This window comes from Petaurus breviceps, unplaced genomic scaffold (genome assembly GCF_028583685.1).
Source record: "Petaurus breviceps papuanus isolate PSGF00001 unplaced genomic scaffold, PetGlider_PUasm1.0 90919, whole genome shotgun sequence".
Taxonomy (NCBI): domain Eukaryota; kingdom Metazoa; phylum Chordata; class Mammalia; order Diprotodontia; family Petauridae; genus Petaurus; species Petaurus breviceps.
The window spans coordinates 43,063,541-43,079,993 of NW_027187378.1; the positions used below are offsets into that span (position 1 = coordinate 43,063,541).

At 37.6% G+C, this 16,453-nt stretch overlaps 1 protein-coding gene across 1 annotated transcript in view; it reads right to left on the reverse strand.

Moving 5' to 3' along the window:
- The window catches only part of KCNU1 (potassium calcium-activated channel subfamily U member 1), a 305,967-nt gene that overhangs the window by 188,710 nt on the left and 100,804 nt on the right, over window positions 1-16,453 (reverse strand). The window contains 4 exon segments of the mRNA XM_069075353.1: window positions 6,849-7,001; window positions 8,431-8,500; window positions 10,424-10,506; window positions 12,151-12,256. Coding sequence (XP_068931454.1) covers window positions 6,849-7,001; window positions 8,431-8,500; window positions 10,424-10,506; window positions 12,151-12,256 — 412 coding nt within the window.

A 16,453-nucleotide genomic window follows, 5' to 3' on the forward strand; every position in this document is an offset into this window, starting at 1 on the left:
AGATATCTCATTTGATCCTCACAACAACCCTGGGTGGTAGGTGCTATTATTATCCCCATTTTATAAAGGTGGAGACTGAAGCAAACAGAGATTAAGCGACTTGCCCAAGGAATCATAGCTAATAAGTGTCTGAGGACAGATTTGAACTCAGGTGTCATTTACTCTGGTCCCAGTGCTCTATCCATTGCATCATTTAGAGTCCTGCAATATAAACTTCTTGTAGGATTTTCATTTTTGTTTTCTGATTCTCATAAGTTGACACAGTGTCCTGAACATAGTAAGCATTTAATCATTAAAAGTTTGTTGTTTTGAACTGAAATGAAATAAAATATATGGATACCATCCACCAATGACTGTGGCATTGTCTGCAATTCAGCAAGTAGTCCTGACTGAACAGCCACAATCAAAGGAAGAACAAAGTCAAGTCCTATACTCTTTTATAGGGTGAAAGTGGAAATGCCTATCCAGAAGGGATGATTTAGCAAGGGACATGAATGCTGTTCTCAGGTATTCAAAAGTCTGTCACATATACTGAATTAGAGCTTAGACCTGAAAACAGGTTTAACATAACAGATGTTAAAGCAGTGGTAGAAGTAGTGAGATTTTGGCCACATTTAGGGGGAAAAAAGATTCTTAACAAGGAAGGAAAACAGTCTAGAAGTAGAATGCTTGTGTTTGGAGGAAGTGGCTTCATCACTGCTGGAGGTGTTCAAGGAAAAGCTGAATGCTCACTTCTCAGGATCATATTAGAGGGGAGATCTGTTTAGCTGGATGAGTTGACTTTTGAGGTCATTCCCAAGTTGGATAGTCTTGTTACTTTCACAATTGGGCTCCACACGATAGCTCTGAAGGCTGATGACCTTCTTAAAGAAGCAATACATGGAAGCTGTTCTGAAGCAGATTTACTCTCTGTGTAAAGACAGATATCCTAGTAGAGCTGTTCAGAAGTAGAACTGGCTGTCTCAGGAAGTAGTGAGTTCCAATGACCAGATCCTGAGATTTTCTGATTCCACATACCTCCAAGAAGGCATCAGTTTCCTTTGTCTATGGTCAGGTCATCCCAGGAAATTTAGCTGATGGCCCAAGATGTTACTGCAGTTTTCCAAAATTAGAAGAGTGAAGAAATGGAGAATAGCAGTGACTTAATACACTATGATAATTCTGCTTAGTGGTCTGGTACAGGCTCATTTGGATTGAGTTGTGTAATCAAAAGAAAATCAAGATGTGTCCCTCAATTTTGTAACATTTTCATAAAGGTGAAAGTCAATGTCAAGTACTCCCTTGATCCATGGAACCAAGAAGATAAACAGTGTGAGCAGCAGTAGGTAAATGTGTTGCCAAGGGGAAAAAACTCTTTCAGAGAGGGAGAAGGAAATCACAGCAAGGTCACATGCAACCAGAGGAGCATATGTTTGGAGAGTGAGAATATTGTTGCTAAGTGACCAGTTCCAGATTTACTTTTATTGCCTTGGTGATTGGCTATGAGCATCCATTGTTAGCATCACCATGGGAAATTACCTCCACATTCTTCCCTTACCAATTCTTTCACCCTGGTTTCCTTACCTGGATGAAAGATACAAATCACACCTTTAGATGCCTTGGTCCCTAAAGTTGGGTGGCTCCCCAAAGTACAGGACAGGGTGACTGACCATTCCATTTCCATTTCCATTGTGAACTACTCTGGATAACTGAGCATATTTGGCTGGATGTGGTTTAATGTGTTGTAGCAGCAAGCACCCCGGCGTCCCCAGGGTGGCTGCCCATACAGGTTCTTGGATCTGCTTTGATAAAGGAAAGCAACTCAAAATGGGTTAACAAGCTTACTTTAATCAGTCAGACCATATATCGTTTACCTTGTTCAGGGGAAAAAGGTCAGCATCCCGAACTTCAAAATATACAGGCAGAATTATCAAGACAGAGACAGATCAAGTAGACAGATTTCCAAACTGTCCAACCATTACATCCATACCCAGTCAACATCTGGGTTTCAACATCTGGGTTTTTTCAAAGCCGGGGGACTCTCAACAACGGCTTCCCATAATTCAGATCAAATCACAGAACACTTCTCAAAGTGAGTCCCAAAACAAAGCTACACATCAGGGCTTATATAGCCTTCTCCTGGCTCAGAGAATGTAACAACCTTATTTGACTCACTGGCCAATCAAGAAGTATCTACTGAAAAACAAGCCTCCCTCCCCAGGCTTCAGGTGCACTTTAGCCTAGGGGCAGGGAAGATCTTCCAAATTTGCATTCCCATTACATGTGTATGCTGGCTTTCAATAACAACTGGGTCTCATTCAGAAAGAAATCATCAGTGTCCTGAGTATCTGGTTTAGACAAAAACTATCCATTTAGCAACTCAGGCCCATTCTAAGAACTGATCAGGATCCTTCACCCAGCCAACCACATTCAGCTTTACTAGAGGTTTTCTGAATTCCCTTGAATTCCTCTAATGAGCTGGACTCACCTCACTAGACAGTCCATTCTATTATTTAATTCCCCATTACCCCGGAAACTGGCTTATTACCTCTTATCTGAATGTTCCCATTTTTAGCAAAGGGCCATAAAGGATAACCATGGAGATATAAAAGGCCTCCTGGGGCAGTATGAAAAGGATCAGGGAGAAAAACAAGAACTATTTGGATTATTGATACTAGGAGGTTGGAGAACAGACAGCTAGCTAGTTTGGATGTTAGTTTAAAACTGAAGGCAATGCTTCACTGTAAGGACCAATTTTAAAAAAAAAACCTCCTCATAATCCTATGTCTCACTGTGCTTATATGGTAATTAAAATATGTATCACCATTCTTAGTTGGACCTTTGAATCTGAGAGATGAAGGATTCAACAAAAATCATCTCAATTATTTGATACAATAGTTCGGTCTAGAGGCTGGGGTTTTTAATTTGCATTTTACTGAATGAACTGAGGCACAAAAAAAAGATATGCTCACGCATTTCTGTAGGGTTTTAATATTTTTTTTTTTTTGCTTTTTGGAGGGCAATTGGGGTTAAATAACTTGCCCAAGGTCACATGGCTAGTCTAGTGCCAGCCCTTTACTCAAGGGTTTTAATATTGACAAATGATTTTCCTCATAATAGAAATTTGTGGTAGAGAATGCAAACATTATTATTACTGTCTTGTAGGTAAGGAAAGTGAAGCTAAGAGATCAAATGGTTTGTCTCCTGTCATAAAAATGAAGTAATTTGCCCGCAGATGAGGAAACAAGCTAAAAGACAAGATAATTGACTCGCTCAGGGCCTTGATATGAACTCAACTTCTACCTTCAAGTAAAGTGTTCTTTCTACCTTATACCAGTAGCAAAAACCAAAGATTCTAAAATATTGTTATTGAGGTTCTCAGGCCTTCTTTGCCTCCCATCCTAATGACAGCCAATTGACAGCTTCCCTCCCAACTGATGAGGACGAAGAGAGGAGAATGAAAAGCTATAGAAAGCTTTGTTCTGTTCCAAGACTTAAGAATTCTCCAAGATGAGTTCCTTGAAATGGTTTGCACACCTTCCCAGCCAATAACAAGAACTCTGTTAACCAAATGCCTATCTCATTTTCCTTATTTCCCAAAATGCCACCAATGAAGTTAGTATTGACACAATTATCTTCAAAGAGAAACTTTCAACTTCTAAATAAGAGGAGAAAATCTACTTGGTTTCTTTTCTATCTCCCCCAGAAATAATTCCATGAAATATATAGAGTCCTCACATTTCCCAGAACTAATTAAAATCACAGCAATCATAGCAGATACTGTAACTCTCTGTCACTCATTGAATGTATAACAGTAGAATTTAACTCCCTTGAATTCATGCCATTTTATTGGAGACATATCTATTGACCACTAGGTGATAGTAAAAGCATATCCAATGTAGCAACATGAGCTTTCTTTAGACAGCATAATGCATGATGATTATTCTTTTTTTATTTCTTTATTATATCTCCTCATATTGGCTGAGAGAATTGCAAAGCAAAGTCATGTATTTCAAAGTTTGTTTCTTCTTTGTCAATTATTTTTTATTTTTTTCCCTTCTTTATTACTACTTTTACCTCCCTAGTACTCAGCACAATCTTTTTATTTTATTTTGAGTTTATAAAGTCAAAAGACTAAGGAATATCAGGAAAACATGAACTGAGGTTTTCAAGTATGGAAGGGGTGTGTGTGTGTGTGTGTGTGTGTGTGTGTGTGTGTGTGTGTGTGTGCTGGGAGACAGGAGGAAAAAATGCAGATAAACAACAAAGACCACAAAATTCCTAAGAAGCCAGTAGAGATTATAGAATGATAGAGTAAGAAGCATTGAGGATCCTTAATCATTATCTCCAGGTGTTCTTAACCTGGGACAGGAGTGGGGAGCCTGTAGCCTGGAGTCTACATGTGGCCTTCTAGGTCCCTGGGTATGACCTTTTGACTGAGTCCAAGTTTTACAGAACAAAGCCTTTTATTAAGGGGATTTGTTCTATGAAGTTTGGATTTAGTTAAAGGGACCCACTTGAGGACCTAGAGGGCCACATATGGGCTTGAGGCTGCAAGTTCCACACCTCTGATACTGGGGTCTATCAATATGTTTTTAAAACTTTTTTGGTAACTCTATTTCACTATAATTAGTTTCCTTTGTACTAGGATTATAAAGGAAATACATTTTATTTTATGCATTTATGAATATTCTTCTGAGAAGGAGTCCTCAGTGGATAGCCAAAGAGGTCCATGACACAAATAAAAAGGTTAAAAGAACCCCTATAGTTCAAATTCCTCCTTTTGTAAATGAGGAAAATGAAGGTCAAATAGAAAGAGTGGGCTGTGCAACATTAAAATAGGTAGTGAGTGGCAAGGTTGAGACCTGCCTTCTGACTCTACATCCAGGTTTATTTCCACTAAACTACAAAATCTCAGGAGAAGCCACCTCTCCTCCGGGGGCCATGCTTCAGCACGGCAAGGGGACAACCCTGGGTTCTCAAAAGCTATAGAAGTAGAACACAAACTCTGAGGCTTGTCATCAAAAAGTTAGACACTGGATAGCAATACCAAATGACTTTGGGAGCAATGATGCATGGAACTTTCTAAGACATGGAGGGGGTTGTGATGTACATGGTCGAGGAAAGAACTACATGAATTAAATTATGGCTTCTTGGAAGCATTCCAGTAGTAGCAATGCAATAGCCCTACTTAGCAAGAGGATTAACATCTTCCAAGTTATAGGAAGGCAAAGTTCTCCTAGCCATTTTATGTCCATCCCACTCCAGCCAAAGAATACTCAGGAACCGCTATTAAGGAAAGAATGATAATAATTGATATTTTTATAGTTTGTTAAGGTTGTCATAGCACTTTATACACTTTTCTTATTTGATCCTCATTGTTTCTATGTGAGGCATTAAGAGATATTTTATTCACATTTTACAGATGAGGAAAACAAGGATCAAAAAGATTGTGACTTGTGAGTCTAAAAGTGTTTGAGGGGGGATTGAAAACCAGTTCCCAGACTGAGCTTTCTCATGTTGTATCATCATATTTCAGTACAGTCTGTTACCATGTCTAGTTCATATCATCCTGTAATGTAAGTTGTATGGGCAGCTAGGTGGTACAGCAGAAATCATGCTGGACCTGTCAAAAAGACAGGAGTTCTAATCCAGTTTCAGATACTTGCTAAATATGTGACTGAGGGAAAGTTATTTCACTTCTTTTGTTTCATTTTCCTCATCTTAAATGGGAATAATAAAAGCACCTATCTTCTAGGGTCATTTTGAGATTCAAATGAGATAATATTTGTAAAGTACTCTGTAAATCTTAAAAGACTTATATAAGCATAAGTTGTTGATATTATTATCATGTGGACATTATAAAGGTAAAAAGGTAACAGGAGCATAAACAGTGCAATAAAAGCATACTGATGGTTCTTCTAAGCATATAATTCTGTCTTTCTTTCAAACTGAATCATCAGAGCACCCTCACCAATGAGAGTACTGACCTGTTGGAGCTTTAGTACTTAATTATGATTACTCAGTAGTTAATAGGACTAGTGGATAGAATGTTGGGTCTGGAGTCAGGAAGAGCTGAGTTAAAATCCTGCCTTAGACACTTACTAGCTGTATGACCCTGGGCAAGTCACTTAGCCCTGTTTGCCTCTGTTCCTCATCTGTAAAATGTGCTAGAGAAGAAAATGGCAAACTCTTCCAGCATCTTTGTTAAGAAAACCCCAAGTGAGCTGACAAAGAGTCAAACATGACTGAAAAACAACTCAACCACAACACTCAGCCACGCCATCACAGTACAATGGCATGTATTTGGAGTAGGAGGGCCTAAACTAGAATCCCTGCTCTGTTACTGATGGACTTTGTGGTCCTTGTCAAGTCATTAAATCCCTTAAGCCTTCAGGTATTTATCCTAATAAAATAATTATTTTAGCGGCAATTATACCACCAATTAGGTTAGCCCTATATTTTTGTTCCTAAAATGATACTAGTTAACATTTACAGAATGTTTTAAAGTTTTCAAAGCAATAAAAGCACTATAGTTTAGGCTCAAACTTATTTTTATTGCATCCCTGACATAGAGAGGAAGACGTATAGCATTTTCATTTTATAGAGGAAAAAATTGAAGCACAGAGAAAGTAAATAAATTTCCTAGAGTCAATTAGTCAGCAAAGAAGTTGAGAATTAAATCTGTATCTCTTTTTTTCATGCAGTAGCTTTCAGCTAAGTGCAACTGATGGTAGCCACTAAGACTTCCATTTCCTTCATGTGTCCCTTATTGATCACATTGTCATCTATTTTTGAATACAGTAGGTTTAGGCCTGGAGATTGGGTTCAGATTGAATTTCATTTTTGCACTTTTCTGGCATGGTTACCTTTTTGACTGGTTTCACAAACAGGGAGGTTAGAAAAGTAGCTAAGCCTGGAACCAAACAGCCCTGAGCAATTAATCCTAGCTTCAGTTCAGCAAAGCAGATGATGCTGTCCTCAGAAGCCCAGTTCCAGGTGGGAATCTTTGGCAAGTATTCCTGTTCAAATTGGAAAATAGGTTAGGAATTAAGAATATGCACAAGTCTGGGAACTCTTTCTAAAGGTAATTTTTCTTTCTGAAAAATGATCTTGGATCACTTGCTCTTCATTCCTTGACATAATCACAACTCATAATGACAATAACTCACAAACAACCCTGAGACATGGTTAATGCAAGTAGTGCAATCCTCATTTTAGTAAAACTGAAGCTCTGAAAAGTGATCTTGCTTTCTCAGGGTCACATGGAGCTAGTAAAAGGCAGAATCAGGATTCAGACTCAGGGCTCATGCACATTTCCACTATACTTTATTGTCTTTATACACGCACATGAAAGTGGTTCCCAGTGCTTACTTAGCTCAATATTGGTTATGAGAAGAAATTCATCATTTCTATTTGGAAATGCTGAATATCTCTTTGTTCCACCAGTATCTGATGGTACCTTATATAAAAAGAATATGTAAGAAAACAGTTTCACAAAGAAATGCTTTCAACTGGGTTGGCTTTGCCAATAGCAAAATCTAGTTCAATAAATTCAAGTTAAATATCTATGGGTCTGACATGGGCCCAAAGTCACACCTTTGTAGGACTAAGTTCAGGAAGCATCTAATTTTTACCAAAGAATGAAGAAAGAATCCAATTATAAACAAATATAAAGTCATGTGCAAGCCCATAGCCAAGTAAAGAAGCCCATCTTGGTGTATTACATTAGTAGAGCAAGATAGTGTTTTATAGCAGCCAAAGAAGTTAATGCAATCTTAGTCATAGTGGCCAGGCTTAGGGAGGTGACAGCTCTCCTATGCTCCGCCCTAGTGAGGTAATATCTGTAGTGCATTCAGTGGGCCAGATTTTAGTAAAATCGTTGATAATCTGAAAAACACATAGAAGAGATCAACCAGGGCAGTGAAGGTCCTTGAGACTGGTATCATATGTGGAATGATGGAAGACAATGGGGATGTTTAGCCTGAAGAAGAGAGGACTTTGTGGGCATGTGATAACTGATTTCAAATATATGAAAGACTATCATTTGGTAGAAAGATTAGGCATGTTCTACTTGATCCCAAAGGTCAGAATTAGGTTGAAATGGGGGGGGGGGAAGAAATTATAGAGACTGATTTCAAGGGGATATAAATACATAATTCTTAATAATTAGATCCAAATATGGAATGGGATATAACTGGAAGGTAGTAGTTTCTATCGTTCCCTGGATATCTTCAAATACTGGTTGACCCTATGTTAGGAAGGCTAATAGGGGATGGTTTTGCTGAAATGTAGAGGTTTTAAATAAACTCTGTTATTCTGTGACTAGGCTTCACTTTCTTTATCTGTTAACCAAGGGGGATTGGACTAGATGGCCTCTAAATTACCTCCCAATTCTAATCTCTGATCTGATGGCCTAATGGCATTAGATAAACTGAGTTGTTATCATACCTTGTTATGAGACTGAAGTATCTCTATGATGACTCTGACATTAGGGCAATAGTTCTTGATGGAGAGCACCCTATGTGAAAAACACATATGCTTAATGGTTTGCTTGTGTGGGCTAAAAACTTTTGTAATATAGACTTACTGAGGGAGAATTTATTTGTTTGCACATGGAGCAGGATTAGTATTTTATAATATTGGTACTTAGGTATTTCATTGCATAATTGTGTGTGTATATGTGTGTATGTATGTATATATATATGTAATCGGGGGGGAAACAAAGCATATTCTTAGGCTTAGCAAACTATACTTGTGGAACATTCAGTTGTTCCAATTAAGAGGCCATAGACAAAGTATTACCTAACAGGAGTAGAAGTTATCCTGATACACAGAAAGACTCAAAGGTAATATATACCAAAGGTTAGATTGATATATTAAACCCCTCCCCTCACCCCATTTAGACCTATGAGGAGAGAAAGGATCCAATTTTCAGCTTAAATATCTTAAAATACAAACCTACAAAGTGTTCCAAAAATGGCTGTTATTAGCTTTGCATGCCTTAAATTAGCTGTAATAGAATGTAAACTTCTTGAGAAAAAGAACTGCATCACTTTTATTTTTATATCTCCAGTACTTAGCATGGTATCTAGGATATATTAGTCATTTAATAAATGCTTACGGATTATTGATTATTGTACACAAAATGAAATCTCATCTATTTTGAGCTTGTAATTCTGACCTACCATGATATTTATTCATTATTTTATTCATTCATTGATTTTTATGTGAACAAGAATGACTATGTAGATAGAGATATACACACATACATATATACTTATATATTAATACATACATAGACATATGTGTACAGATAAACTGTCATTTAATTTGCATAGGGAGTTCTCTACTGTTATATTAATCTGAATATATGTATGCATATAAATATATGCAAAATAAAAGTCATGGATCTGATGCCTGAATAAGCCAATGAGCTTTTGAGTGTTCTGCATTGACAGTGGCAATACTTATCTTGGCCCATCTTGCCACTGGCCAAATAACTACCAATAATAACTACCAATGTGCTTTGAAGTTTAAAAATTATAGTGTTCACATAAACCCTGGGAAGGAGGTGGTGCAAGTATTATTACCCCTTTTAGTCAGATAAAGAAATGAATATTCTGGGAAATTATGTGATTTCTTCATGGCCACACAGCATATAAGGAAGGGAAGGAGTCCAGGTTTCCTGATCTTAAGTCAGGTCTGTGTTGGAGCTGGCTTGTTCCAGCACAGGAGAGCTGATTCTTAAATTTTCAATGTGATCATTCACACTTCCAAAATCAGGCAAAAGGAGTGTCAGTGAGAGTGTGCATGGTTCAACAAACATCCATCTCTACTACTCAAAAACAAAACAAACAAAAGATCCCACAAAACCTCAAAATAAAAACTAGACTGATATAGTCAGGAGTGTCACTTTTATTACATCTGACTAATGATCATTTACTTCATTCTTTCTTTCCATATTTATAGTGTTATGGGAGAAAAAAAAAGAAAGAGGGAGAACTTAGGCATTTGAAGTGAATTTTTCTGGGAAAGACTGAAAGGCTCTGTGATGTAGGAGACACTGTCTACCTTGTTCCTCTCAGTGACTGTATAGTGGGATTGAAAAGATGAAAAGTTTTACTTCCACAGATTATATCACAATTAAACAATGCCTAGGAAAAGGTTTTGGATAGAGTCTCAATTCATGATTGTTGAACTAAATCATTTTAGGAGATAATAAGGTCCCCATCACTGAAAATGTTCCAGTAGGGATCAGGTATCCACCTCTAAGGGATATTCTTGGAGTTTGAGATTGGACAAATTGAAGAGTCTCTTCCAAATCTCACAAAATTCTCCACTTAGAGATGTCACATCATTCTTTTTACCCTCATCCTCAGGATTTTCTTTGAGAAGACAGAGAAAAACAAGCATTAAAGGATAAAACATGCTGACTTCTTACCTCATGATGTTAGAATTGTCTTCAGTGTATGGATCAGCACAGAAAGGGTCGGCTAAAATCAGACAGGCTTCTGCAGATTCCACCTACTCTTCAAGATCAAACAGGAGCCGTCATGTCAAATATATGAGGAACTCTTGAATTGCCCTGATCTCGAGCCGTCTTATGAATTAAAGGTAAAAGGGCCACAAGAATAACAATTCCCAGTAGTAAAGTCTCTGTGATTACAGAGACAGGGCACTGCGGGGTGGGAAAACCTCTTCATAATAGGACCATGGCTCTCAAAAGGCCCAGGATAGCTGGTTGAGAAGAGTTGAAGATAGAAGCCAGTAATAATAACTACCAATGTGCTTTGAAGTTTAAAAATTATGTTCTTTGCAGAAACCCTGGGAAGGAGGTGGTACATGTATTATTACTCCTTTTTGTCAGATAAAGAAATTAATATTCTGGGAAATGATGGGATTTCTTCATGGCCACACAGCATATAAGGAAGGGAATGAGTCCAGGTTTCCTTATCCTAAGTCAGGAGGGCTGATTCTTAAATTTTAATGTGATCATTCACACTTTCAAAATCAGGAAATGCTGCATATTGTGGCCTGAATTGTTCTTTTGTTGGTTGCCAGATAAGAATGTGATGAAGAACATAATAATACAGATTAAGCTTAAAAGTGTATTTTGCATATGTGTGCATGTGTATTTACAATTATTTCCCACCTCCCACCCCCAAATGTTAAACATTTACCAGCACACTCTTGCTCTAAGCTCAGTGAGTTATCTTTCTACTAAACTATGCTACCTTGGTTAGAATAGAAGATTCTTGAGGTACCCTTTATATCTAGTTTTCTTTCTATAATGTGCTCTCTCTTAGGCACTGTAGGTGGGGTGGGGAAGGGAGGGTAATCATTGGTAAGAAGGACAGTTTCTCTGTCTCTCTCACTCCCTCTCTCTCTCCCTTCTTCCTCTCTCTCTGTCTCTATCTTTTTCCTCTGCCTTTTATAAGAAAAGGAAAAAAAATTTAAAAAGCTTGATAACCCCCCAACTAAAATCCTTCCCCTCACCAAGCCATAGGATCCTATGAGGTAAGACTTCTGGAAAATGTTAAGAAAGACACAGGCCTTTGAGATATTTTCAAATGATTCCTATTAAAAACTAGTTATCCAAAACAGTTTTGGTGGTCAAGACTAATACAAGCTCCTTGTTCATACAATATATAACTGGTGACTGTGGATGTGTCTGCAAGTGATTGTGCTTTTTTATTAGATTTGTACAAAGTTTTCTTTTTCCAGAAATTGGAGAGAATGAGTAAAAATGGTTGGATTGCTACACTAGGGTTTGGAGTCTGATTCAGGATATGGAGAGTCTGGGAAGGTATCTCTAGGATCTGCTTTGACCACAAACCATCCATAGGCCCCTTGGCATTCCTCTCTACTAAGGACTGCTGCTCTCAAAGAGATTCAAATGACTAGTTTTTAATAGAAATCATTTGAAAATATCTCAAAGACCTGTGTCTTTCTTAACATTTTTCCAAGAGTCTTTAAAAAAAAAAATTTCCCTTCCCCCACCATACCCTCACCAGCATTGCCATTATATTGATTAAACTATGGCAATCACCACTCCCATCAGGGGAGGGATGAGAATTATGTAGGAAGATTAACCTTTCAAAAAGCAAATGTGGCCACCCTGGTCCTACAGCTTGGGTGAGATAAAAGACATCAAGAAAGGTATCTTACCGCAACTCTCCTTAAATCATCACTTCTCAATGCAGATCCAAGGAAGAAATTTATATGAGTCAAGCTGAGATTGAAAATTGTTTCTAGTTCCAGGGAAGGAAGGGTTCTAGGCAAATAAGAAAGTAACTATGAGAAGCCAGGGAGGAAAGAAATCTACACAATGAACTTTGAGAGGAGACAGAACCCAAATGGTGGTGTAAAGGCAGAGAGCCACCTTCAGCTCTCCCCCCAAACCCTCCAAACACTTTAAAAAATAGTTCTAAACAAACTAGAGCAGCAGAATTCACAAAAAGATGGAGAGAAACCATTTTCCAGCCCAAGACAACTCACAAGGTTGGTAGGGAAGGTCTGTTGCATCAGGATGAAAGAGGAGTGTAGTCCAGTGCTAGTGCAGCTAGACCAGACCCCAGCAAACTCAAAACAGGCCTTGGGGTGACTGAATCACTGGCAGCAGTAACAATTTCCAGATCTCTTTGTCCAAAGACACCAAAGGCACCTTGGAAGGTAAACAGGAAGGGTCTGTCCCACCTGGGTGAGGGTGGAGCACAGTCTAACACAGGTGGTACCAACATAGCCCTGGCCCCAGAAAACTAAAAGCAAGCCAGGGAATGACCGAATCCGCAGCAGAAGCAGTAGATTTTAGAGCTTTCAGCCCATAGACAGTAAGGAGGTTGAACAACTGGTCGGAAGGAGATAACAAGGGTCTTTTTGCTAGCACTAAGACAGGACTCTTTTGTTTTCAGCACACTCAGATCTGGATCACAATTCTGGGTGTTGGTCCCAGGGTGAGGAGGAGCACTAGCATAGCAGAACTTGTGGTCACAGTGGAGAGGGAACCCTCCCCACAGTCTCAGGGCAAAAAGAAAGAGTGTTTGTGGTCCTCACAGACCAGGAGAAGAGTAAACACCTCTCCTTTGATCATGCCACCTTGGAATAACTGAACACTTACAGGTCACTAGAAGAACTGCACAAAAAACCCCCTAAAGTTTGGAACAGTATAGCTTCCATACTGGAAGCAGAGCCCTACCTTAACAAACAGCTAAAAGTCAAGTAATAGACTGGGAAAATAAGCAAACAGTGGAAAAACAAAACAAAACTGACTATTGAAAGTTACTATGGTGACAAGGAAGATCGAAATACACACTCAGAAGAAGACAACAAAGTCAAAGCTATATCCAAAGCCTCTGAGAAAAAATATGAATTGGTCTCAGGCAATGGAAGATCTAGAAAAGGGTTTTGAAAATCAAGCAAGAGAGACAGAGGAAAAATTTGGAAGAGAAATAAAAGAGATGCAAGAAAATCATCAAAAATGAGTCAACAATTTGGTAAAGGAGACACAAAAAATACTGAAGAAAATTACAACTTAAAAACAGACTAGGCTAAATGGTGAAAGGGATCCAAAAAGCCAATGAGAAGAAGAATGTCTTAAAAATGCATTGGCCAAATGGAAAAGGAGGTCCAAAGGTTCACTGGAGAAAATAATTTGTTAAAAATTAGAATGGAGCAAGTGGAAGCTAATGACTTTATAAGAAATTAAGAAACAATAAAACAAAATCAAAAGAATGAAAAAAATAGAAGACAATGTGAAATATCTAATTGGAAAAATAACTGAGTTAGAAAAGAGAACCAAGAAAGATAATTTAAAAATTAGCATGAAAACTGATCAAAAAAAGAGCCTAGATATCATCTTTCAAAAAATTATTAAGGAAAACTGCCCTGATATTCTAGAACCAGAGGGTAAAATAGAAATTGAAAGAATCTACCAACCACCTCCTAAAAGAGATTCCAAAAGGAAAATTGCCAGGAATATTATAGCCAGATTCCAGAGTTCACAGGTCAAGGAGAAAATATTGCAACCAGCAAGAAAGAAACAATTCAAGAATGGTGGAGGCACAGTCAAGATAATGCAAAATTTAGCAACTTCTACATTAAAGGATTGGAGGGTTTGGAATATAATATTTCACAGGGCAAAAGAACTAGAATTATAATCAAGAATCATCTACCTAACAAAACTGAATGTAATCCTTCTGGGGAAAAAATGGAAATTCACAAAGGGAGAGGACTTTCAAAGATTCTTGATGAAAAGACCAGAGTCAAATAGAAAAATTTCACTTTCAAGAGAAGCATAAAAAGGTAAACAGGAAAAGGAAATCATAATGGACTTAATAAGATTAAACTGTTTACATCCCTACATTGGAAGATGACATTTGTAACTTATAAGACCATTGTCATTGTTAAAGTAGTTATAAGTATATATATAGAAAGAGGGGACAGGTATGAGTTGAATATGAAGGCATGATATAAAAAACTAAAATTAAGGGCTGAGAGAGGAAAGTACTGGGAGAAAGAGAAAAGGAGAGGTAGAATGGAGTAAACTATTTCATAAAGAAGAGGGAAGAAAAAGCTTTTACAGTGGAGGATAAAAGGTGAGTCAGAGTGAGCGAATCTTACTCTCATCAAAATTGGCTCAAAGAGGGAATAATATACACATTCAATTGGGTATAAAAATCTATCTTACTCTATAGGAAAGTAGAAGGGGAAGAGTTTAAGAAAAGGATGTGTGTGATGGAAGGGAGTTCAGATTAGGGAGTGGATAGTCAGAAGCAAAACACTTTTGAGGAGGGACAGGGTGAAAGGAGAGACAGAAGAGAGTAAACAGGGGAGGGGGATAGGATGGAAGGAAATATAATTAGCAATAGTAATTGTGAAAAAATTTTTGAAGCAATTTCTCTGATAAAAGCCTCATTTCTCAAATATGTAGAGAATGGAGTCATATTTATAAAAATAAGAGCCATTCACTAACTGATAAGTGATCAAAAAGTAACATCAGTTTTCAGGTGACATCTATAGCCATATGAAAAAAATACTCTAACTCACTCTTGACTGGAGAAATGCAAATTAAAACAATTCTGAGGTACTACCTCATATCTATTAGATTGACTAATAAGACAGAAAAGGTAAATGACAAATGTGGGGAAAAAAAGTAGACATTAATGCATTGTTGGTAGAGTTGTGAACTAATTCAACCAATCTATAGAGCAATTTGGAACGATATCCAAAGGGCTACAAAACTATGCATACCCTTTGACTTAACAATACCACTACTAGGTCTGTATCCCAAAAGACATTAAAAAAGGAAAAGGATCTATATGTACAAAATATTTATAACAGTTCATTTCTGGGGGCAAAGAATTAGAAATCAAGGGGATGCCCATCAATTGGGGAATGGCTGAACAAGTTGTGTTCTGTGATCACGATGGAATACTATTGTACTACAAGAAATGAGCAGGATGCTCTCAGGAAAACCTGGAAAGACTTGTATGCACCGATGCAAAGTGAAATGTACTATGTACAAAGTAACAGGAATATTGTAAGATGATCAGCTGTGAATTACTTAGTTATTCTCAGCAATACAATGATCCAAGACAACTCTGAAGGATTTATAATAAAAAATGCTATCCATCCCCAGAGAGGTAACTGATGATGTCTGAATACAGTGAAGCATTAAAAAAGGATATCTATATAGAAGCATAATTAATGCTACTGTTTAATCAATTATGTGTAGATAGATGATATATAGATAAATGATAAATGAATAGATACATAGGTATAAATAGATTTTGATGTATATATGTGTTTACACACACATATGACTGATTACTTATTAATTACTTTCTATGTACAGGGATAGTACTAAGCTTTAAGGATAGAAATACAGGCCAACAACAATCCCTACTCTCAGAGAATTTACATTTTAATAGGGGGATAAAACTACTGAAGAGCAGTTAGAAGGGAGGGAGCAAGGTGGCTAATGAAGAAGAGAAGTCAGAGAGTAAGTAAGTCAAGGCATAAGGTCAAAGCCTGCAGACCTTCCTGATATAGAGGCCCTGGAGAGGTAATTGCCAATCAGGAGACCTGATAATAAGGCAGGAAAGAGGTTCATCCTATTGTTTTCCTGGAAAATGTGAAGCCACTAATTTAATGGGATAAAGTCATCCTAAAATGCCCAACAATGTGGTTTGGAAAGGGCTGTATAGACAAAAGCACCTACCTGAACAAAGTACTTCTAACAGCACCAGAAATGCTTCTTCCTACTTTCATTCTACCCTGTGCTTAAAAGTAATCTTATTAGCAGCTCAGTCTCAAGTCCTATAATGTCCCCATAATTATTTTGCTTTTTGCTTGAGGGATTTTAAGTGGATTCGTAAACTTATTGCCTGTGTCTGAATATAACAATTATTTTGAATACTTTCCTATTCCAGCATGTTGAAGATATCTGTGAAGCCACATACATATATTTATA